This window comes from Nelusetta ayraudi, unplaced genomic scaffold (genome assembly GCF_046127955.1).
Source record: "Nelusetta ayraudi isolate G7.1 ecotype Tasmania unplaced genomic scaffold, CSIRO-AGI_Nayr_v1 ptg000075l, whole genome shotgun sequence".
Classification (NCBI taxonomy): domain Eukaryota; kingdom Metazoa; phylum Chordata; class Actinopteri; order Tetraodontiformes; family Monacanthidae; genus Nelusetta; species Nelusetta ayraudi.
This window is the reverse complement of record NW_027466125.1, coordinates 1,667,439-1,688,594: the sequence shown is the minus strand read 5'-3', so window position 1 is coordinate 1,688,594 and position 21,156 is coordinate 1,667,439. Positions and strand designations below refer to the sequence as shown.

The 21,156-nt window shown below is 42.7% G+C and overlaps 3 protein-coding genes across 3 annotated transcripts; 1 reads left to right on the top strand and 2 right to left on the bottom strand.

Moving 5' to 3' along the window:
• Positions 1 to 896: 896 nt before the first annotated feature.
• fnta (farnesyltransferase, CAAX box, subunit alpha) lies at positions 897 to 5,260 on the bottom strand. The gene is made up of 9 exons (XM_076043473.1): positions 5,069 to 5,260; positions 4,588 to 4,673; positions 4,228 to 4,342; positions 4,003 to 4,107; positions 2,598 to 2,724; positions 2,205 to 2,353; positions 1,937 to 1,999; positions 1,437 to 1,626; positions 897 to 1,340 (listed from the first exon to the last, which is right to left on the bottom strand). Exons 1-9 carry the CDS (start codon positions 5,197 to 5,199, stop codon positions 1,179 to 1,181), a joined length of 1,128 nt encoding a protein of 375 aa, XP_075899588.1. The 5' UTR covers positions 5,200 to 5,260; the 3' UTR covers positions 897 to 1,178.
• Positions 5,261 to 5,962: 702 nt separating this feature from the next.
• Positions 5,963 to 13,969, bottom strand: aup1 (AUP1 lipid droplet regulating VLDL assembly factor). Its single transcript, XM_076043388.1, has 12 exons — positions 13,655 to 13,969; positions 12,573 to 12,710; positions 11,246 to 11,396; positions 10,293 to 10,480; positions 9,411 to 9,483; positions 8,954 to 9,027; positions 8,674 to 8,740; positions 8,405 to 8,507; positions 7,607 to 7,744; positions 7,341 to 7,480; positions 7,161 to 7,249; positions 5,963 to 6,375 (listed from the first exon to the last, which is right to left on the bottom strand). The coding sequence occupies exons 1-12, from the start codon at positions 13,693 to 13,695 to the stop codon at positions 6,336 to 6,338; spliced, it is 1,242 nt and encodes a 413-aa protein (XP_075899503.1). The 5' UTR covers positions 13,696 to 13,969; the 3' UTR covers positions 5,963 to 6,335.
• Positions 13,970 to 15,520: 1,551 nt separating this feature from the next.
• ctsf (cathepsin F) lies at positions 15,521 to 21,047 on the top strand. The gene is made up of 14 exons (XM_076043355.1): positions 15,521 to 15,908; positions 16,627 to 16,737; positions 17,315 to 17,396; positions 17,896 to 17,957; positions 18,102 to 18,174; positions 18,507 to 18,620; positions 18,767 to 18,915; positions 19,003 to 19,099; positions 19,205 to 19,285; positions 19,431 to 19,550; positions 19,692 to 19,756; positions 19,870 to 19,960; positions 20,088 to 20,146; positions 20,425 to 21,047. The coding sequence occupies exons 1-14, from the start codon at positions 15,666 to 15,668 to the stop codon at positions 20,497 to 20,499; spliced, it is 1,422 nt and encodes a 473-aa protein (XP_075899470.1). The 5' UTR covers positions 15,521 to 15,665; the 3' UTR covers positions 20,500 to 21,047.
• Positions 21,048 to 21,156: the final 109 nt, after the last annotated feature.

Here is a 21,156-nt window from a genome sequence, read left to right as displayed (position 1 = left end):
TTACTTCTTTAACTACTTTGTTTTGTAAGTAATCAATTACTATTTACTTTACTTTAAAGAAGATAAAGTAACAGTTGCTCAGTGCTTTGGAATGAACTTTACTAAAGTGCAAATTTTGCAATTCCAAATATTGCCTCTGTTCTCTTAACATTAATGAATGTTTGCTCTCTGAACAACGCTGCACATTTTACAGAACAAACTCAGGTGCACCACTGGTGCTGTCTGCACAGCGCATAATCCAATTATTAAAATAATTGGAAGCACAGTAGTTAAAAGATCTCTACTGTGCAGAGTACTGCTGACTTATTTGTAAACATTGATTTCAACTATTTATGAGGTTCAACAAGGATATTTTCAAAGTTGAGAACGTCTTGTTTCCTGCCCGTACGACGAACGACAATATTCTTTGATTTAGACGAGATGAACTCAAAATAATGTTTGTGTTTCCAGCTATCAAACCGCAATCACTGTTTTTTCTTTTGCCGCCGCCATCATTGTTTTGGTGCGGCATCGCATACCAACGACGTTGCATGCACAGCCGCATCATCAATCTCCGACATTGTTGTTTTTCTAAATTTCAGACGTTTTCTGAATAGTAAGACATTTTTAGCATACAAAAGACTTTGGAATAGTAATGGAATCATTACTTGATAAAGTAATTATGATATAATTACCAGTTTTGCCACAGTAATCCCATTACATTACTCCATTACTCAAAAAGTATTTTAATTACAGTAGTGGATTACTTAGTAATAGATTGCTCGCCAACAGTTAGTGACAGCCTGGTGTTTGCTTCTACTTTGTTTTTCACTGTGGCAGATACTAGAAAGCAGCAGGTGTTTGTGACGGCTGCTGCGCTGCAGTGTCGCATTAAAAAAAAAATCCAAATCTGACGAGAGTTTCAACATCCTGTGACCTTTAATGACAAGCAATCTCTGAAATTCATGTCAGAACTAAAATATTACATTTTCTAACATAATATTACATTTTGTAAAAATTAGACATAAAAAAAAGTGTTTTCACTTTCACTTTTTTATTTCACCACAGTTGGATTTCCATGGTGAGGATGATCTCAGATTAGAAGCGAGTAAACGGACGAATGTACTGGGTAACACTGTGAGTGACTTGTTTTTGTTGCTGATCTGACAGTGAAGAAAGACACTGCGACTCCTGTTGCTTCAGCTCATGGGCTGATCTCCTGCTGCTGCTGCTGGGGACCACTGCGATGGGTCAGGCTGCTCCTCAGAGGCGTCTCCAAACTTGTTTTTTAAAGAACGTCCCAAAAACAGCCAGTACTCCTTACGAATAGTGTCCTTCTCCTGCGCCAGAAGTTGACAAATCTGAAATCAAGACAAAGCGGGTGAGGAACAAACCAACGGTGGTTTTGTGAATTAAAACAGCGACCATTTGAGGAATGAAGTCTTCCCGACTCTCACTTCTAGAGCCTTTTTCAACGTTTCCTGCTGTTCGTCTTCCACGTCATTCTTCAGGCCGCCGCTCTCCAGAGCATCCTCGTAGCAGTCGAAGAGGAAAGCGAGCAGATAAGTGGAACAGTGCGTCTCCTTCAGCTGCAGCACCCTCTCCAGCAGGCCCGGCTGAGACGACAGGCCTCTGTCTTGCAGCATCCTTGTAAAAAAGGGGAAAGAATGAGAGGATCCTGTCAGCCAGCGATCGGGCAAGTCTATTTTTTTATAGCCTAGTCTGCACTTGTGGGTTTTTTTTTTTTTTTTTTTTTAGCCCCCCTCCAGCAGAAATAGAGAAACTCTGAATTGAGGATGGCTTATTAAGAGACAGAATCTCGCTATTTTTTTTTCTTTTTCCAAAGCTTCGTACTGAATAATATCATTTTCTCTGCTTTGCCGCTGGCTCATTTTCTGGGATTTCTACGTGCGGAAGAAGAGGGGGGAGAAAGCGAATGTGACATGTTAAATCTTACCCTTTCAAATAGTTCCATGCACTTTCATTGTGGGAGGCTTTTCTAATCTGGCTCAGGCAATACCTTCAAGAAGTGGGAGAGGAGGTTCAGTCAGTACGGTGCACAAAACTTGCAAGAACTGTGGCGCTGTGTTTAGAAAAAGATGAACAAAGTGAAAAAGCCTCGCCAGCTCCAATGACGGGCCCAAGGTCATTTAACTGGAAGCTGCCGTTTATGATCAACTGAATCTACAGATTGCAGCGACTTGGTATTCAAAAGCAGCACTCACTGGATCTCCCTCTCCAACACGGCTGCATCAGAGAAGCCGGTGGTGTGAGAAATGACAAAGTGCCTCTGGTTCCACGCCGAGTTGTTCCTCACATCTTCTTCCAGGAGGTTCTCCACAAACTCCAGCTCGCTGTCCCACAGTTTGTACTCCTACACGGCCGACAAGACTCAGAAAAATTGGCAACGTGCCCCGTCGAGTGGAATCTGCGCTGGTGCGACGACAACAGATATTGAGCGCAGCAGCACACAAACCGGAGGGGGGGGTGGGGGGGTGGGGTGAGGAAGACGTAGATGTGTTTTTTTTGGCCGAGAGGCCCGGCGTGGGCGGGAAAAGCCGGAGCCGCTCGTTTGTGTTTTTAACGGCCAGAAATCTGCTACGAGCTCGCACACCTACCTGGATGACCCACTGTCTGTGCTGCCAGGCGTGGTAGTTCTTTGCATCTTGGCTGAGGATGTCGGCGATGAACTCCAGCTCCTCTGACGGGTCGTTCAACCACTCCACCACCATACGCCTGTGATGCCTGCGAAGGAAGCGGCTCAATTAAATCCCACTGTGTCGTATCTGCTTGGATTGGTAAAGGTTTTCTTGTTGCATCGTTTCTCATAATGTGTTTAGATCAGGGGTGGGCAAACTTCTTGACTGGTGGGGCCACAGTGGGTTCTCAAAGTTGACAGAGGTGCCGGAGTAGCAGCAGATGGATGGAGTGTTTTGGTGGGCCACCTCATAGGAGGAAACAATATAGTGGGATATGTAGAAAACATGAGCTTTATTGGCATTTGAAAATGAACAAATGCTCCACGGTATTTTGCTCTTTATTGAAATCACAGAAGAAGATTTGATTTTGGTTGTTGGGGTGGAAATATGGAGTTCCCAACAAATGGATTTAAAAGGTTGCACAGGTGTTAATCAATGAAAATGCATTGTGTGTCACAAGTATAATGTGTAATTTTGACGTACAAAAGCAGGGGAAAATGTCAAATATGCACTTGAAACTGAAACTGGATGTCACTGATCAGTGTTTTTTTTTATTACCGAGCTTGCAAACATGTACTTGTGTGTTTTGTTTGTTTTGTTGTTACATTCAAAGTCAGTGTGTAGTTAGTGTAGGCTACTGAAAATCAACAGACAACTATAAGAAATGTTTTCTTCTTGCTGCTCCTTTCCAATCACGGAGGTGTTGATTTGAAGGTGTAGAGTGTGTATGTACAAATTATCTTGTCCACCTTCATGAAGCGAATAAATAGATAAAATGAAAAATGAAATGAACTGACTCTTAAAACACTGAAAAAATGGATGAAATACGGTTATTTTGTCACTTACTTACTATTAATATAATTTCTTCAAGACCGGCGGACCGGATTAAAAAGATTAACTGGCCGGGCCGCATATGGCTCCCGGGCCGTAGTTTGCCCATGCCTTGTTCAGATGCACTTAAAATACTTAAATTCCCATAGTCAGGCTTTTAAACTAGAAAATAGATTCCAACACGCACTCTCAAATAAAATAAAAAAAAATACAATAAAGAGGTGCAGAGTCCAGGCAATTCACTCCAAAAAATTCAGAACAGCCTGCAACACTCAAGTGTCCACGTCAAAAGTCTTGTTGTCAAGACTTTGTCGCATGTCAGTTGTTTCGACCACGTCTTCCTCAGTGTGTGAGGAACACACGTGGTCGAAATGCGTTTGTGTTTGGCAGATGCCCGTCAGTAAGACAACTGAAGACTTTTGAGGCTTTTAAACGAGTAGTGCATGTCCATGGTGTTGTGAAGTAACAGTTTTTTTTTTTTGTTTTTTTTTACCAGACTTGGTAGTTCTTGGGTTGCTCCTCAATGATGGCTGTGATGTACCTCATCTCCTCCCTCAGGTCCTTTGATAACGCCTGCAACAGTACTCTTCTGTAGTGCCTGCACACACCCGAGAGCAACACAGGGACAAATATAAATGTTTGGTTAAGAAAAAAATAAATAAAATCATTTTTTGTATTTTATATTGCTTTGTGTGTGGCATTCTGGCAGCAGGCTCACCACACTGTGTAATTAGCTGCGTTCAGGTCGATGGCCTCCGCGGTGAGGGCGAAGGCTCGATCACTTCTCTCGTCTTTCTTCAGGAGGGCCCGGAAGTAGTCGTAAACATCCGAGACTGAAACAAGAGGATGCAACTTTTGTTCTTTGCTGAATGTCGTGCTACAGTAACAACACTTCTGACTTCTCCGTGCACCTTAGCTAAAATGTCTGCAGACGGTCTGTAAATACCAGATCACAACATTACATCACCGCAGCAGATTATGACTTTTAATTCTAACTTGTCATATATTTTCTCACTCCAATTCTTATACGTGATGCGCAGGGCCCGCCAAACAAGCTTAAGAGAGTTACTGTACTTACACTTTTCAGAGTAGGCGATCTTCACCACAGGATTCGGTCCATCGTCCTGAGGAACTGGCTCCAGGTCAGCCCACTCCTTTCGGTCTCTGCAACGCAAAAGACACCAGAGTGCTACTGCACAACACCGCTTCAAGGCCCTGTTGGCTCCTAAGAGCTGGCAATTTTGCACTCAATTTAAACAACAGCCACAAAGCTGTAGATCTGAAGTCTCAGTAGTACCAATTTTTCCCTCCCTGTTTGGACCACATTTGGTAGGAGTGGGGATTTAACCTCAGCGGTGAGCAAAATGTCCCATTAATTATTGTTTACTGTTGTCATAAGCGTAAACCTGCTAACATTGATGTCATAAATCTGACACTGAAGCTGTCACTCGTTAGTTTTCATTGCGAACTCCAAGGGAAGATCCTGTCAAAGACAGACACCGCGGCTACTTAAGCTAGCTACTCTCAACATTCATGCATCGTAAAGGGCAACGAAATACCTGTAAAACATGTATCGGGTAGGGTCGCCGAAAAAGTCATCGTCCACGTTGTCCTCCTCGGCCTCCACATCGAACTCGGCATCTTCCTTGACGTCCATGGAGTTATTTGAAGTTTCTTCGACAGCAGACATCGCAAACTCGGTAGCTTGAAAGCCCTGTGTAGTCGCTGCGCGAGAGATAACGTCACATCCTGTTCAGCGGCCCGCGCTATCTTCAGGGACTGTCGGAAAATAAACAACCGCTAATATATCGTATAGGTACGACGCAACACCGTATGTGTAATCCGCCTTCAAGGACTGTCGGAAAATTGCCAACCGCTTGTGTTTTCTTTAGGCGTGGAATAGGCCCGCGTGTAACTTTCTGTGACTGTTATTTTGTGTTTTAGTGGCACTAAATTGAGCCACCATGACAAAACTTCTCTTTTTTTAAAAAAAATAAATAAAAAAATAAAAAAAATATGGCTGATTAACTTTAAGGTGATTTTGCTCATCTTATTATCACATTACAGTTTTGCAAGTTCAGCTGTATCTCATATTTGTTGATTTTTGCTTGTTATCAGAACACTAATTACATGGTTAATGTCTCTTTATTTCTGTTTCGAGTATGTTGTGCTCCTCGATCAACGGTACTTTTATTTAAACACCTCCCAAGCACAGTAATACTTCTCATCTCTTCTTAACCAAAAGTGAATTATGATACACAAACGTTTTTTAGTCTCTAGCTCCCTCCTATGGTTTGATTTAGGGGTGAGAATGACGCATATTTTGAACTTTTGAACTTGAAATATGTCAATTATTTATGAACACAGTTAACTGTTACATTTGCAATCTGCTTCACATTCATATTGGCTGCCAAAGTTTAAACAACGGGGGGAAAAATGGACACGGTGACTCCTGAAGGTCAAGCAAAACTTTACTGTCATCAACGACTCTGGGACATTATAAAAATAAATAGATGATTCACAGTCGGTGGATCGTAATACAAATTGTTATCAAAATTATGTATCAGCCAGAATGAAGAATTAAACACATGCATAATTACCATCAAGGTATACTGTACATGTTTTGTATACTTCTGGATACATGTTCCCCCTAACATATTTGCAATTAACAAAATCTGTTTGGAACAGAACCTGTTGACAGAATATATATACATGTGTATATATATTCAAAAAAAAAAGTCACCATTCAAATTTGACAGCAATGCAAGCTTGAATATTCTTCTCTCTGACGGGTTGCTTTTCAATGATGGCTTGACCCAGGTGCTCTCAGTCTTCGTGATCCAGTCCGTGCTTTTCGATATAGCGTCTAAATGAGAAGTGAAAAGAAAAAGAAGATTATACATGTACACAAAATACCAACATATCATGATGACAGTGCTGCTACATCGTGGTTGCAGTTCATGTTGTTCTGCATGTCTGCAAAATCAAAATCATTCACTTAACCATTCATTACAAATCCATTGGTATGAATTTGAAAAGTCCAAATGCACCTAAACGTCACATCAGTTTGGTTCCTAATATAAAAACCTGATTGGGTTCACGGCTTCGGGTCTCACTGTGTTAAAATCTCTACATCGCAGTTGGATTTGGCAAAACAAAAATGCAACCTTCCACTGAAAACATTCAAATTTCGCAGCATCAGTTGTATGAAGAGAGAAATCAGTGGGTGCAGATTATTGAGATGGGAGCAGCGGTGGAGTGGACTCGGTAACATTGACTCGGTGCTGAGTGAGTAGCAGCCGTGTAGCCTGGAATTAATTTCACGTGGTCCCCTAATTGAAAAAAAAAAGAAGGAGAATCTCACAACCGCTCACCTCGCCGCACAGGATGTAAAGCATAATAATAAGCAGCATTAACTTCTCTCTGAAGATTCTTATTACCATGACCGGAACATTCATTGGGAATTTTCAAAGAGCCCAATAATATTTGATGGACACAGCAGCTGAGAAGCTAATGGAAAAATTGAGTCCAACCGTGTAAGAGTGACCTTCAAACTGGAAGATTTCAAGCCACCGTGTAGTGATTTTTTTTCTTCTTTTCTTTTTTTTTGGAAACCAAGGTGACTTTGCTCCTGGCAGGAACATCTCTCACCTTCTTGCAAAATTATACAGTGCTTCTTTTCTCTCTTGGAGAGACAAATGTCTGTCCACTGGGGATTTCCCAAAGGTTTTGGCAGCAGGCTGCAGATGAAGAGAAATGGAAATTTCAATACCGGAGCAATTCACTGGAATGCTGCATGAAAACAGATTGCAGTGAGGTGCTGAACCGAACCTTTATGGTGGGTGCAGATCCAGAGGAGTACGAGGCGCTCTTGGAAGGCCCAAATGTGGACGTCCCGGTCGCTTCCGTTTGACTTTCCTCCTTGTTCTCCAGCAGATTGGTGATGGTGGTGTCAACACAATTGGTTTTTGCTGCACACAGTACAGAGTGCAGAGAGACACAGGTGGATATATTTTTACCCTATTCGCACGGACGCAGCTGGTAGATTCCAGTGGCAGGGATCAGTTTATCGAGACAACAACGTGCAGACGTCCTACCGAGGTCCCTGGCGATTACATTCAGCGGGACGTGAGGCAGCACGTCCTTCACCTGCTGGGCCATTTTGGCGATGCCGCGATCGTCTGTGGCCAAACTCTGCACCATGAAGCCCAGGCCGATGGAAGAGGGTCTGGCACCTGGCACAGAGTTGAAGAGCAACGTTTATATAAAAAAAAAAAACCTCCTGCGACATCAAATGGATGCTTTATGACGTAGGTGCCAAACTCTGGCCCGCGGGCCAAATTTGGCCTGCAGTAGCATTATATTTGGCCAGCAAGGCAATACTAAATCAGTACCAGAGCTGGCCAAGCCAGTTTTATGCAGCATATGTACCACAAATACTACAAATCCCAGAATTATTATTATTACTTAATTGGTTTGTTATTATTTTATTTTTAAATTTACTATCAGCCTGTGGAAAAAGGTTCCTGTTGAAACTTAAACAGAAGGCTGCAGAGCAAAAAAGAGGAATAAAATTTTGATTTAAATATTGATTTTGATGATATTTTTTGTTTACTTGAAATTCAATCTTGCATGTGTGCAATATGTTATTTACTGTATAGTATTACGCGGTGCTTGTTCCATAATCAGTGTGGAAGCAAAATGTGTTTGGGTCCACATAAAAAGGTTCACTGTTCTACCTGTAGGGAAGATTTTTTCAATAAAGATCAATGTCGGCTAGTGACTTTTTCCAAGTTTGAATTTCTGGCCCCACTGTGTATTTGACTTTGACACCCCTGCTTTATGAGAAGGCTCGGCGGTGCTGAGCGAGCGAGCGAGCGAGCGAGTTCACGTACTGGAAGCCGTCTGCGGTGCACTGTGTCTTTTCCTCTTGATGTGCTCGGCTTTGTCAGCTTTAGTGATCTTGGTGGAGACGAGGCCCAGTCCGCCAGCTAGCAGCTGAAATCAAAGGCCCACAGGAGGGGAGGGGAGGGGAGAAGTTGTATTGACCGAGTGGAGCAGAGGTGGCAATCATGCACCCAAAAAGTAGCTGCAACGACTGACTTTCAGCATTGCTGCTTTAACATTCATTAGTAGCAGCGTCGCTAACGTGGTGGGACTTTACCTCCTGCACTTTGTTGGCAAACTCCTGAGTGGATTCGCCGTCTTGCCTGGACACTGGTGGGAGCCAGCTTGGAGGGAAGAGAGAGAAAAACAAACATCACTCCAAACAGTAGTAGAAGCGGTGTTGCCGTCAGCTGGACTCGGTGAGGCTAATGGATGAAAAGCTCATGCCGACACTGCAACACATCCTGAGTTTGCAAAACAAACAAACTAAAGGCACTTTTTTTCAGAACCTTTAAAATTGAATTGTTGGTAGAAAAAAGGTGATGCAAATTTAGTACCTTACATGATACACAGTACACGGAACAAAAAATGTCCACAAGAGCTCCGTCAGCCAGCTGGACTCTGGCGAGTTCTGGAAGACACAGAAACCAACCAGACCCACTCAGAACTCAAATTGTATCCCCACACACACGCACACACACACACACACCATTTCCTACTGATTGTGTAATTACATTTTAATTATGCAGCAGAAGCAATTTTGGTGCCGGTAAGATGGAAGCGGCACAGAAAAGCACATTTTTCTCTCACACACACACACACACACACACACACACACACACACACACACACACACACACACACACACACACACACACACACACACACACACACACACACACACACTATTTGATATTCAAACGGCCAAAACTGGCGACTTTCTTTCATCTTGTAATTCCACATCTGACATTTGTCTCAGACGGTGCGTTAACATGAGAATTCAGATTAGTTTACCAATGCAATGAGCGGTCTGGTCACCCGTAAGGCCACAGGCTGAACGGACTCAGTCAGTGAGAAAGGCCAAGAGCTGAGGGGAAACGCACAGGTTTGATATTATTAGAAATGTTGCATGGGAACAATGCCAAACACTCGTCCGACCACTTAATGACAGAGAAGGATTGAAACATTGAATGCATGTTGAAGTTTCTCTATAGAGTGAACACCTTCAGGACAAACACTACTAACTCCTGCTTGTTATTTTTCAGCAGGCTGTTCTCTGCGTTCGAGCCGGAATATAAAAAGAAAATAGCTGGCAAACTTTCATTTCAACACCTTGATCCCATCATAAAAAAACCCCGAAACAAATAAAATAAAATTTTCCTCCCCGGTTTACTCCAATTCTGGCACGTCTCCTGGAGACTCCTGCTGATGATGTAGTGCCTCGTTATTGGTTCCCTAAATTAACAGTAGCGGAGAATTTCCTCTCCGCCGCTTGATGGTAGAATTCTGGAGGGAAATTAGTGGAAGGTAAACAACTGCCAGTAATTCATCTCTATCTCAAAGTGTCTTGGACGGAGAAAAAAATCATTTGCACCTGATCTAATCAAGATTATTCTTTTCTTTACTTTTTTTCCCTTCCCTCCTGCCTTCATCAGGCCAGAGCTGCTGCTGCTGCTGCTGCTGCTGCTGGCTGTGCAAACACTCATCCCAAACAATTACCTCCGTGTCGTGCAACTCGTTGATTATTGTGGGCAGAAGCTGTGGACTATCATCCACGACTTAAGACACATTATTCAGAAAGGAAAAAATGTGCAGCCGCATATTTCTCTCCACGATGTCACACGAAGCAACTCGAGTCGCTAAAAAAAAACAACAACAAAAAAAACTTGCACTGACTTGAACTTGAGCAGGCCGGCGCGACCGTTTGTGGTGTCCTCCTCGGGGAACAGGAGCAGAGGGGGCGTGGCCTCCGAGGAGCAGTAGCTCTGCAGAGACTCCACCACTGCCTCCTGACCCGGCGCCGAGGGGATTTCCATGAAGCCCCGGGCCCAGCACACAAAGCCGGTGGATCCCTCTAACTGGGGCTGCGGAGCACAAGCAGAGACGGCCGGGTTTAAGCCGAGTGGGCGCTGCTCGCTTTGGAGCGCTGGCAAATACCACGGAAGCCAGAATAGCATTTTGAAATGTCACGACAAGTTGATGCATTGTGGTATTAACAATAAAGGAAAGAAAGGAAAAAAACAAACAGGTTGCAGACGTGAGGGAGGAGGAAACTGAAGAGCCTGGTGGTGCTGAAAGGGGACGAGTTGTTTGTGTTGATGAGTCACTCTGATCGATATCTTAATGCACCTTTAAACATGCCACCACAATCTTGGATTTGTTGGTCCGCTGTCCCTGAGAGCAGTTGCATTAGTTTGGTCCAAGTGTCCTGCACACGTGAACAGAGCTGCTGTTGACTGCCCAGGTTTAAAAAAAAAAAAAAAAAAAAAAAAAAGATAAAAGACACAGAGTGAACTCTGTCTGTGGCCGGCTGAGCAGATCCTCAGCAGTACAGCACTCTATGGAGTTACTGACTGTAAAAGCGGTCAGGGTGTTTCAGCCAGTGACAGACGGTGCCGTTAAATAAGCCAACAGAAAGAAAGAATTTCCCTGATAATTTCACAAATATTCAAAAAAGCAAAAAAAATAAAGATCTAATAAAAAAAGATCTCTATTCAAATTGAGCATGTCGCAGCTTCTCTAATGTTCCTTCCCTCACAATCACAGGTGCACCGACTCGAAACAGGAGCCAACAGGTCATTTCTCTTGCACAGCAATCGCAAGTCACACGGCTGCCCGGCGCAACTCACAGTACTGCAGGAGGTCAGAAGGTTGATGACGTTGTGGTCGAACTCGGTCACGTGGTTGCACACGTACACCTTAGTGTTTCTGTCTCTGGACCGAGGGTTGTTCTGTCGCACATGCATCCCCAGGACCGAGCACATAATCCTGACGATGAATCTGGCAAAGCACAAGGAAACAACGTGAGGAAAAAGTTTGTCTCATTTGAGGCGTTGCGGCCTGGAAGACGCTGAGCGGGAGGTGAGCGTGGTGGTGATGCTGCTGAGACGGAAGTGTGGAACTCCACTCCCTTCATCGCACAGTTTTACCGTGTCAGCATTAAATGTCATCAGTTTCTCAGAGTTCTTAAACTACGTCCTCCTCTTTGATGGTAAAACAGTTAAAGCAGCGCAGAGACTCTGAGGCACCGATCCGAGGGCATCTGGACTCCAAATGCTAAACGGCCAGACTCGTATAATAGAGTCCTTTTTAGGTGGCTGTGAGACACTTAACCTTCTGCTCTCTTTAAGCGCCCTCCCGGCAGGAGCCGTGGCACATTTCGCAAATATATGCAAAAGATGAACGTCTGCCAAGAAGAGGGGTGTGAGGAGTGCAGGATGTGACATACGCAAGTGAAATCAGCCTGCTGGTGCGTGTCTGTTGAAGGGGAAGGGGAAGGAGAACACACACACACACACACACACACACACACACACACACACACACACACACACACACACACACACACACACACACACACACACACACACACACACACCTTTCTGGCCACAGATTGCAGTGGAAATTGCGGATTTCAACTGAAAGGAACCTGATGCAAAACATTTACCAACAATATGATGTGTGTTGTTTTTTTTTTTATTCTTAACTTTATGACTTTCAGGAAACAGAGGCAAATCTTTGCAATATCGAGAGTTTTCTCTAGACGTGTGATTGTGCTCAATCTCCCAAATCTAAAGTCAACAGCAATCAACCAAAGCTCAGTGTCAACAATTAGTAATCAATAAACATGTTTGCGGTGGACTTTGGCATGCAACACATAGTAATGACCACCATAAACCCTGCAACAATCGGCTTTACTCCACCACCACCGGGGCAGCTGACGGCAACCTGGAATTCTGACAGATTTCCTGATGCAACTTGATTACAGCCCAGCCTCCCACCATCCCAGCATCGCTTCTGTTCAACCAGCCCCCCCCCCCAAAAAAATAAAATAAAAAGGATTTCAGCAACATTGATTATGACTGCTTAATGAAAGGTTAAACATAAAATGCCCCAAAACTTTAAACAGGTCTTGTTGGCACATGCTTATTGTGTGTTGACACAGCATTTACTTACCTTCTAAGGAAACTTTCTGGAAGTGCACAGCTGACTAAGAACACATGAACGCCAATAAAAATCCTCAATAACATCAAACAGAAGCCAACTGGGGAGTAAACCAGCAGCAGCAGCAGCAGAACAGCATCTTTAGGCAACCTGCATGAAACACAAGGGAAACAACAAATTAAATTCCTTTAAATGCTGACTTAAGGGGTTTGTGTGTGTGTGTGTGTGTGTGTGTGTGTGTGTGTGTGTGTGTGTGTGGGTGGGTGTTCTTGTCTTTTTCAGATTTCAGTGAGTACACTTTTATCAGGATGATCAAATGTAATATGCATGCATAACTTAATGGGCAATCGTAACTTTGCATGTTTCTCTCAAACTCTTTTCAACTCTTGCCACAAACCGAGTTTACATACATCACTCACACGTGTCTATACACTCGATGGTGTGAGGCGACGTAATCTTTAAATCCGACACCCTCATTAGTAGTTCTACACCCTCAAGTTTAATAATAATGCCCCATCTTGTGTCAGTTGCTAAAATTAGCAAACCGGCGCGCGGCATGATCCAAAGGCACTTACTTCTGGGACAGTGTTATGACAATTTCTTCCGAACCAACAAATATAGATGGTTGGATGAAGGAAGGAACATTGGGAAAACATATTCAGTCTGTGAAAAACACTAGTGACCTTTGCGCTTGTACGGTCTTCCACTAGTAAGTTTTAATAATTTACTAAAAGATTACGCTAGCCCTGCTACCAACACTAATAGCAACGGACGCAATGTTTGCTGCGGCGCCTTCTGTAAAACCAAGTTAATGCTCCTTGGTTGGCGATACAACAGTGACATTTAACGTCATCGCTAACCAGGCAGGCAGCTAGGTTGTGTAGCTAGCTTACTAGTGTCATTATTTATAAATAGGTCGTAATTTAGATCCTTCTTTTGCAATTACTCGTGTTGCTAAGGTTAGCTAGCGATGAAAACCAAATCTCGGTTCAACGCATTTTTTTCTTTACATTTGCTAAGCTGAAAAATACTACAACTGTGACTAATTAGCTGTAACTAGAGGGTATTATGCTAGCGCTTGTCCGCTAACTTACCGACGTAAATCGAACATGTCTTCGATCCCCCGAGTCTCCATGTCCGCCAGAGTTTTGCTCGTAGGCTAATGCTATGAATACAACCTGGTCTCTAAAAATAAATTAGTCATAACGTTCACGACAGTGTTGTCGTACAGCAGTAGCTTGAACTGGCCCAAAATGTTATTTACTGCCAAACGTAGTCGTGGACATAGAATGGATTCGTTCTCAGGTGGGTTAGTTCGGCAGTCATGTACAGTTAACTTAGCTACAAGAAATTTTTGCCTCCGCTCGCAGTGCTAGCAGTGCTAGCACTTGCGTTGTGCTAGCATACGTGTTCTTTCACAAGCTGTCAAAACAAGTGTACTTCCGAGGCGGGTCTTTCAATATAAAGGCATTTTATAATACAGTAGTTTTAAAACCATATAAAACGTATTTATGAAATGTACGAATCATAATTGTGATTATTAATTGTCATTGTTCAATCAAAATGCACTATGATTCGACTTTTAAATAAAAGTTTCTTTTATGTCTTTTATTTTTATCGGGTTTACAGGAAACAGGGGCGGTGTTTGTCTCCCTCTAGTGGCTATACTCAATGCTTGCATTCAAATTTATAACCAATATAATTTGCTGGTACTATCTGGAGAAGATTCGGCTCTTTCGCCTCGATAGATGCAGCAGCGACATCAAACTGTCTCTTCCACCACCCAGGTTGAGTGTAGAAAGATATTTCACATTTTATGATTTATGATATAGATTTTATGATTTATGATTAAATGATATAGAATGATGAAGGGATGGTATATCTACAAAATGTCAACAACGTATTCCGAATGTTGTTGCTTTAGAAAGCAAACCTATTTCACTCGAGATTAAAGTCATGGCATTGGTGAAATAGAGTTTTTGTAGTTCTGCAAGGGTTCATGTAATCCAAAGTTTAACAATACTGCCACCTTCAGGTTTTCTTTTTTGTCATCAGCTGTTTTTGCTGTTTGGTAACTACCCACTGTTAATTCAAACAATGGTCCATGATGCAATTGTGTTTTTGATTGTTTTTCCCTTTCTGTCTTTTAAACACGTTATTATTAATGTAATTTGTACTTGCTTCAGCGCTTAAAAAACAATTTTGTGAATCCAGCCCCAGTGATGAGACCAGTTCTGGAACAGATAGGTCTATTTTTGTTTGATTGCCTGTTAGTTTTTTTGTTAGTTAGTTCGTTAGTTTGTTAAATTGTTAACGCTACACAGGGCGAAACCAACAGGAAGGAAATACTGACACCTGTCGTTCAATTTGAGTACGATTCAAAGTTGGACTGTTTGGTAACTACCCACTGTTAATTCAAACAATGGTCCATGATGCAATTGTGTTTTTGATTGTTTTTCCCTTTCTGTCTTTTAAACACGTTATTATTAATGTAATTTGTACTTGCTTCAGCGCTTAAAAAACAATTTTGTGAATCCAGCCCCAGTGATGAGACCAGTTCTGGAACAGATAGGTCTATTTTTGTTTGATTGTTGATTGATTTGACTGTTACTTTTTTTTGTTAGTTAGTTCGTTAGTTCGTTAGTTTGTTAAATTGTTAACGCTACACAGGGCGAAACCAACAGGAAGGAAATACTGACACCTGTCGTTCAATTTGAGTACGATTCAAAGTTGGACTGGATACACAGTTTGGGGGTTGTTTACACAGTTAATTTTTAGATAACCAAGACGTGATATTACATTTTCAAACTTTGTTTGTCGTGTTAGATGTCTTATATATTTAAATATTTATGTGTAGCCTGCTACAGTTGATTGGAAAACGATAAAGAACGCGGACGCGTTGTATCTCTTGAACACACCCCGCTGCTTCACGCATTTGGCTCCTCCCACCGACAGAACATTTGTTTGGCAACAACACTGCGCCTGAACCACAGCTGATTGAATCATATCGATTTTTACTCAGCGAAAGCAAATATTCCTGCCTATAATTTGAGCTGCGACGAGACTCCCGTCCTCTTTTTTTTCGGCAGCACACCGAGACCCGTCATGCCTGGATTCCGTTGCTCTCCGCTAATCCCGTGGCTGGTCCTGGCCGGCCTGGGCTTTGTGTTCGGGCTGGGTGAGGATCTCGACCGGCCTCTGATCGGGCCTCCGGGCTCTCCGATCCGACTCCATGAGACCGACCCCGGCCTGAAGACAGCCCTGGCGTTCGCAGAGGAGCGCTACAACCGAGGCTCCAACGCCATGCACCTCCGCAAAGTCAGCCGCTTCATCTCGGCCACCAAACAGGTACCGCGAGCACTGGACTGTGGGCTTTGGGTTTGCCGTTCGTTCATTTACACAATTTGCTTTGTCTTGTTTTCTCCACACTTTGTGCTATATAGGCGAGGAATGTTAGTAATGAATATTCCAGTAGTACAATGCGCCGCTGGCTCTTAAACATAAGAATTGCCGGTGGCTTTTAAAGCTGCGTCAAGCTAATAGAAGCCTAGCCAGACTGTGACCGGAAGTAAAGCACCTGGAAATTAACTTAATTACTACAGTACCGCGCCAACGCTCTTTTACACACAACGCTTGTAGTTTATAATTGTAGTCGCATTTTAATTTTACAACTTTAACCTTATAACGTATCTTTCTTTTACCCGGGCCGGAACCCTTTATAAGATACACCGTAACGCTCATAACGTTTACTTTGTATTTTTAGCCGGAAGTGTGGCTCTTGCTCGACAGCTCGTCAACCTTTTTTCAAAGAGGCGTGTGCACGGTTGTTTTTCTCCGCACCTCATCCACCCGCGTTTTAAATAACCCAGTTGCAAAGGAAGCATCCAGAAACACACAACACCCGCAGAGGGTCATGGGGTTGCTTTGTTTTAGTGGTGCGATAAAGGGGATAACAACTATGCAACACACAAGTAATGCCTGAATAAAGTGTTAATAAAGTATGGAATTTGTATGTGTAAATAGAAAACATAACCACTGATTGTGTGGTCTGACCCTCTTTTTCCAGCTTGTCAAAGGGATCCGCTACACTATCACAGTGGAGCTGAGCAACACCCAGTGTAAGAAATCCACTATGCTCAGGACATGTGACTTCTACCCTGAGTCACACCAACTCAAGGTAGGCATTTGTATTTGTGTGTGTGTGTGTGTGTGTGTGTGTGTGTGTGTGTGTGTGTGTGTGTGTGTGTGTGTGTGTGTGTGTGTGTGTGTGTGTCGCGCAAAGCTTTCTTATTCCACTGCTGCAGTTGTTCACTTTGTGTAAAAGTCACCAGTCATCTGATCTTGTGACTCCAGTTTGACTTGAAATAACCCTAGGTGGTGTGCTAATGCTTCCTGCCTGCCAGCCTATATGAGTGCATGTGCAACATTACAACACATTCTTTCTTAACCTTTACATATTCATGCAGACACACTTGAAAATACAAACATTTTCCAACAAAAATGCCCCATTTATCATTTGTGAGAATCAAATAAAGCTACAGCGACCTGGCACTTCCTCCTCATCCCAGACATCATGTGTGAGCTTTTTTCCAATTAGATCAGATTCAGTGTTCAGTATTAAGGGAGCAACAGTGACACAGCTGACCCAACCCAACGCCCAAAACTGTTGTGTTGCTCACGTGTTTATATAAAACATGTACTCTGATACTTTGCCCTGCCAACTACAGCTTTGTGTTTGTTTTTATGGTTCACAGACTGAGGTGTGCGTGTTCGAGGTTTGGGACGTCCCTTGGCAGGGCTCTTCAACCCTTCTCAAACAGAAGTGTCAACTCAAAGGTGGCTTTACAGCAAGTCCATAATATTTTGCCCCCCCACATCATCATTCCATAATTTTTGTTGTTTTACTTTAGAGAAGCTGAATATAATTATCAAGCGTATATATATATTTTTTTTTTAACTTGTTATGGTCAGGAAAGCACAGAAAACAATCTTGGAAGTGCTGATGGCATCAGAATTACAAATAAACATTCAAATAATCACTCCGACTGTATTTTTTTCTGTTTGGACAATGCTCCTGGTAATTTTTGCACACGGCAGCAGCAGCTCGACAATACATTATATAATTGTGTTTTATTGTTTATGTTTATATACCTGCTAGATAAAACAATCTTTTCTTTTTTTTTTTTTTTACAAATTTAATTTCAGACTTTAGGTTATAAAAATACAATAATGAACCAAGCAAACGCTGTTCTACAAATTTCATTTTCATGTAACTAAGTTGTAATGCAACAAAAGTATGTGCACCCATTAAACATGTTTGGTTTTGTCTTGTCAGCTGATCTTCAGACTGAGGAGACCAACAATGTGATGGATGAAATCCCCAGCCAGCCTCTGGAGGTGAGACTGTTGTCATCCCTTTGACACGGGGAGCAAACAGTGCTGCTGTAGATGATTGAATTGCTGCTATCAGCGTGAACTTAAGGTTGAGGATAACATCTCTGTTGGTTCTGTTTGACTAACCAATCACAATCTGTCTAGCAGAGGTCCGTGGAGCTGCTGGGTCAGTTCAAGGAATTCATGGTGAAATACAACAAGGGCTACAGCAGCCAAAAAGGTAATGCGCTAAATGTTCACAGTGCCAGGATGTGAATATGTCATGCTTGTCACTGCCTATTCTAAGGGACAGGAACACACACTCATGCATATCATACATCATGCAAATCATGAGTCTTAATGGGTTTGAAATAGCAAAATAATTGTTTTTAAAGAAAGAGCAAGGAATAAATCAAAATCTGATTGAAACTAGAATTCAAAATTACGTATATGTGTGCAGTAGTTCTTGTTCTTTAGGGCTAAGATAAGAAAAAGAGAAAGGACAAATGACTTGAACTAAGTTTCTTTGTAATTTCATTTGAATGAGAAATTGTCTTCCATTATTTCCTGCAGAGACAAACCAGCGTCTGCAGATCTTCCATGAGAACCTGAAGACCGCTGAGAAGCTCCAGTCTCTGGATCGAGGTTCAGCTGAATACGGAGTCACCAAGTTCAGTGACTTAACTGGTGCGTGTGTGTGTTTGTGTGTTGCACAATTTCAAATGAGGATCTACATCTTTGAGTTTGCATGTCTGACACCAGCTCCTCTTTAGAAACATCCCCTTAAATGAACTCTGACTTTTATCCTTTTTTCTTTTCAAAATCTCTACCAGAGGAAGAATTTCGCTCCACGTACCTGAACCCCCTGCTGAGTCAGTGGACTCTCCACAAGCCAATGAAACCTGCCTTTCCCGCCAAGTACCCCGAACCCGCCAGCTGGGATTGGAGGGATCACGGTGCCGTCAGTTCTGTGAAGAACCAGGTACCAACAACGAGCGGCAAACGAAAATAACAACACAGCGTGTCACATGTCATGTTTTTATAAGTAACGTTTTGTGTTGTCTTGCAGGGCCTGTGTGGGTCTTGCTGGGCCTTCTCGGTGACAGGCAACATCGAGGGACAGTGGTTTCTGAAAAATGGAACGCTGCTGTCCCTGTCTGAACAAGGTGATAAGACACCTCGGCAGCTGTTCGCCTCAGCACACTCATCGCTGTTCACAGCTGCAGATAGACACGAACGTATGATTTGATTCGATTGATTTGTTTCTTCAGAGCTCGTCGACTGCGACGGACTTGATCAGGCGTGCAAAGGAGGGCTGCCGTCAAATGCCTATGAAGCCATAGAGAAGCTCGGTAAGCAATGAAGTTCAGATTATAAAGAATAAAACAAAGAAATAAACCTGTCATCAGTCCAGCTGAAGCATCTGCGCACCTCTGTAGAGCCGAACCTGCACTCAAGTTCCATCCACCGTTGTTTACACTTCCTGTGTTTGCCCAGGTGGTCTGGAGTCAGAGAGCGACTACTCCTACAACGGCCGCAAGCAGAACTGCGGCTTCAGCACCAGCAAGGTGGTCGCCTACATCAACACCTCCGTGGAGCTGCCCGCAGACGAGAAGAGTGAGTGTGTCGAGCTGACGCAGGGGGAAGTCAAAGTTCCGTGAATGGTTGCTGTTTTTTTTTGTTTTTTTTGGCCGCTATACGCATTTGTTCAGTGAAACGTTTTGATGAAGACTGTCTCATTATTGGCTTTCTTCACAGAAATTGCTGCTTGGCTGGCTGAGAACGGACCAGTCTCTGTTGGCCTGAATGCCTTTGCCATGCAGGTCTGTGCATCATCATTGTCATCATCATCCACTCCAGTAATGACTGAATCAACACACTTTGATATTCTCAAAACTGTGGTCATAACATTTTCGTTTCCCTTGTCAAACTGCAGTTCTACAAAAAGGGTGTTTCTCACCCTATGAAGATTTTCTGCAGCCCCTGGATGATCGACCACGCTGTGCTAATGGTTGGATACGGAGAACGTATGTGTTTTCTTATTCTCTATATTTTTTTATAATTCTTCACTGACTTCAGGGGGAAAAGTGATCTTCACGAAACAGGAATTGTTGTTGTTTGTTAAGCGCACTGTGCAAACGACTGTGGTTTCAGGTAAAGGTGTTCCGTTCTGGGCCATCAAGAACAGCTGGGGAGAGGACTACGGAGAGCAGGTGAGACAACACTGCTCCCATGAAATAGACCCTAAGAGTTTTAAAGAACAAAAAGAATTGAAAACATGACAACTATCCCAGACATTATGATATTGATGTTTGAGATTCCCTCATATCAATTTCAAATCAAGTTCCAGCACAATAGTTTTGCTGTAATTGTCTTCAGTTATCTAAAGAACCATCAACCATTTCTTTTTTCAAATTTTTTTTGTACAAGATTACACCTGTTCCATTTACGAAAAGATGTGACAAGTATGTGCTTTTTTTCTCCATTGCAGGGTTACTACTATCTGTACAGGGGGTCCAATGCCTGTGGCATCAACAGGATGTGCTCATCCGCAATCATCAACTAAACCTGGAACATCTCAGTTTCATGCACAATGCACAATGCACAATGCACATCAAGCACACGCACACACACGCACACACACACACACACACACACACACACACACACACACACACACACACACTGCACGATCTCAACTACCAGCTGACCCTACTGGACTGCACAACGATCCTGAGCAGACCAATTTTTCCGTTAAAACTTAGCCAGCGTTTCAGCTTCATACCTTTTTTAATTTTACCAAAAACATACCAGCTCTAACAAACATAACAGTGTTGTGAAACTTCATTTTTAACACGTAGACGATGACTATTGCTGTGTTTTAACCCTGGACCATAAGTGGTGTTTTTAACATGTATGTCATTGCAAATGTTCAATGCAGGATATGCAGTCATTTTGCTGTTTTAAATAGTGTCTTGTAAATCTGTGTTAAACTTAACTTGCTTTTAGAGATTTGTGTTTATGGCGTGCACACCTACTGCAATACTACAATGTTGTTGTAAAACTGCTGCAAGATTGAAAGATGAAGGTGGAATAAAAAGGTGTGAAATGTTATTTGTCCAAGGGATTCTCTCCATAAATATCATAGTAATATAAAGAAACTTCCATTTATCACGAACACAAAACATAAAGCGCAAACAATTACTAGTTAGCAATCACAGCT

Bases quoted from the DNA above. Each gene is read 5' to 3' on its own strand.
- fnta (XM_076043473.1), bottom strand. From the start codon at position 5,199: ATGTCTGCTGTCGAAGAAACTTCAAATAACTCCATGGACGTCAAGGAA. The intron at 4,108-4,227 runs GTGAGCCTGCTG...GGGTGTGTGCAG, and splicing joins GCAGCTAATTACACAGTGTG to GCACTACAGAAGAGTACTGT. The intron at 2,725-4,002 runs GTAAAAAAAAAC...CTTCCTTCGCAG, and splicing joins CCCAAGAACTACCAAGTCTG to GCATCACAGGCGTATGGTGG.
- aup1 (XM_076043388.1), bottom strand. From the start codon at position 13,695: ATGGAGACTCGGGGGATCGAAGACATGTTCGATTTACGTCG. The intron at 8,508-8,673 runs GTAAAGTCCCAC...CTTTGATTTCAG, and splicing joins TTGCCAACAAAGTGCAGGAG to CTGCTAGCTGGCGGACTGGG. The intron at 7,481-7,606 runs GTAGGACGTCTG...TACTGTGTGCAG, and splicing joins TGTAATCGCCAGGGACCTCG to CAAAAACCAATTGTGTTGAC.
- ctsf (XM_076043355.1), top strand. From the start codon at position 15,666: ATGCCTGGATTCCGTTGCTCTCCGCTAATCCCGTGGCTGGTCCTGGCC. The intron at 17,958-18,101 runs GTGAGACTGTTG...TCTGTCTAGCAG, and splicing joins TCCCCAGCCAGCCTCTGGAG to AGGTCCGTGGAGCTGCTGGG. The intron at 19,100-19,204 runs GTGATAAGACAC...TTGTTTCTTCAG, and splicing joins GCTGTCCCTGTCTGAACAAG to AGCTCGTCGACTGCGACGGA.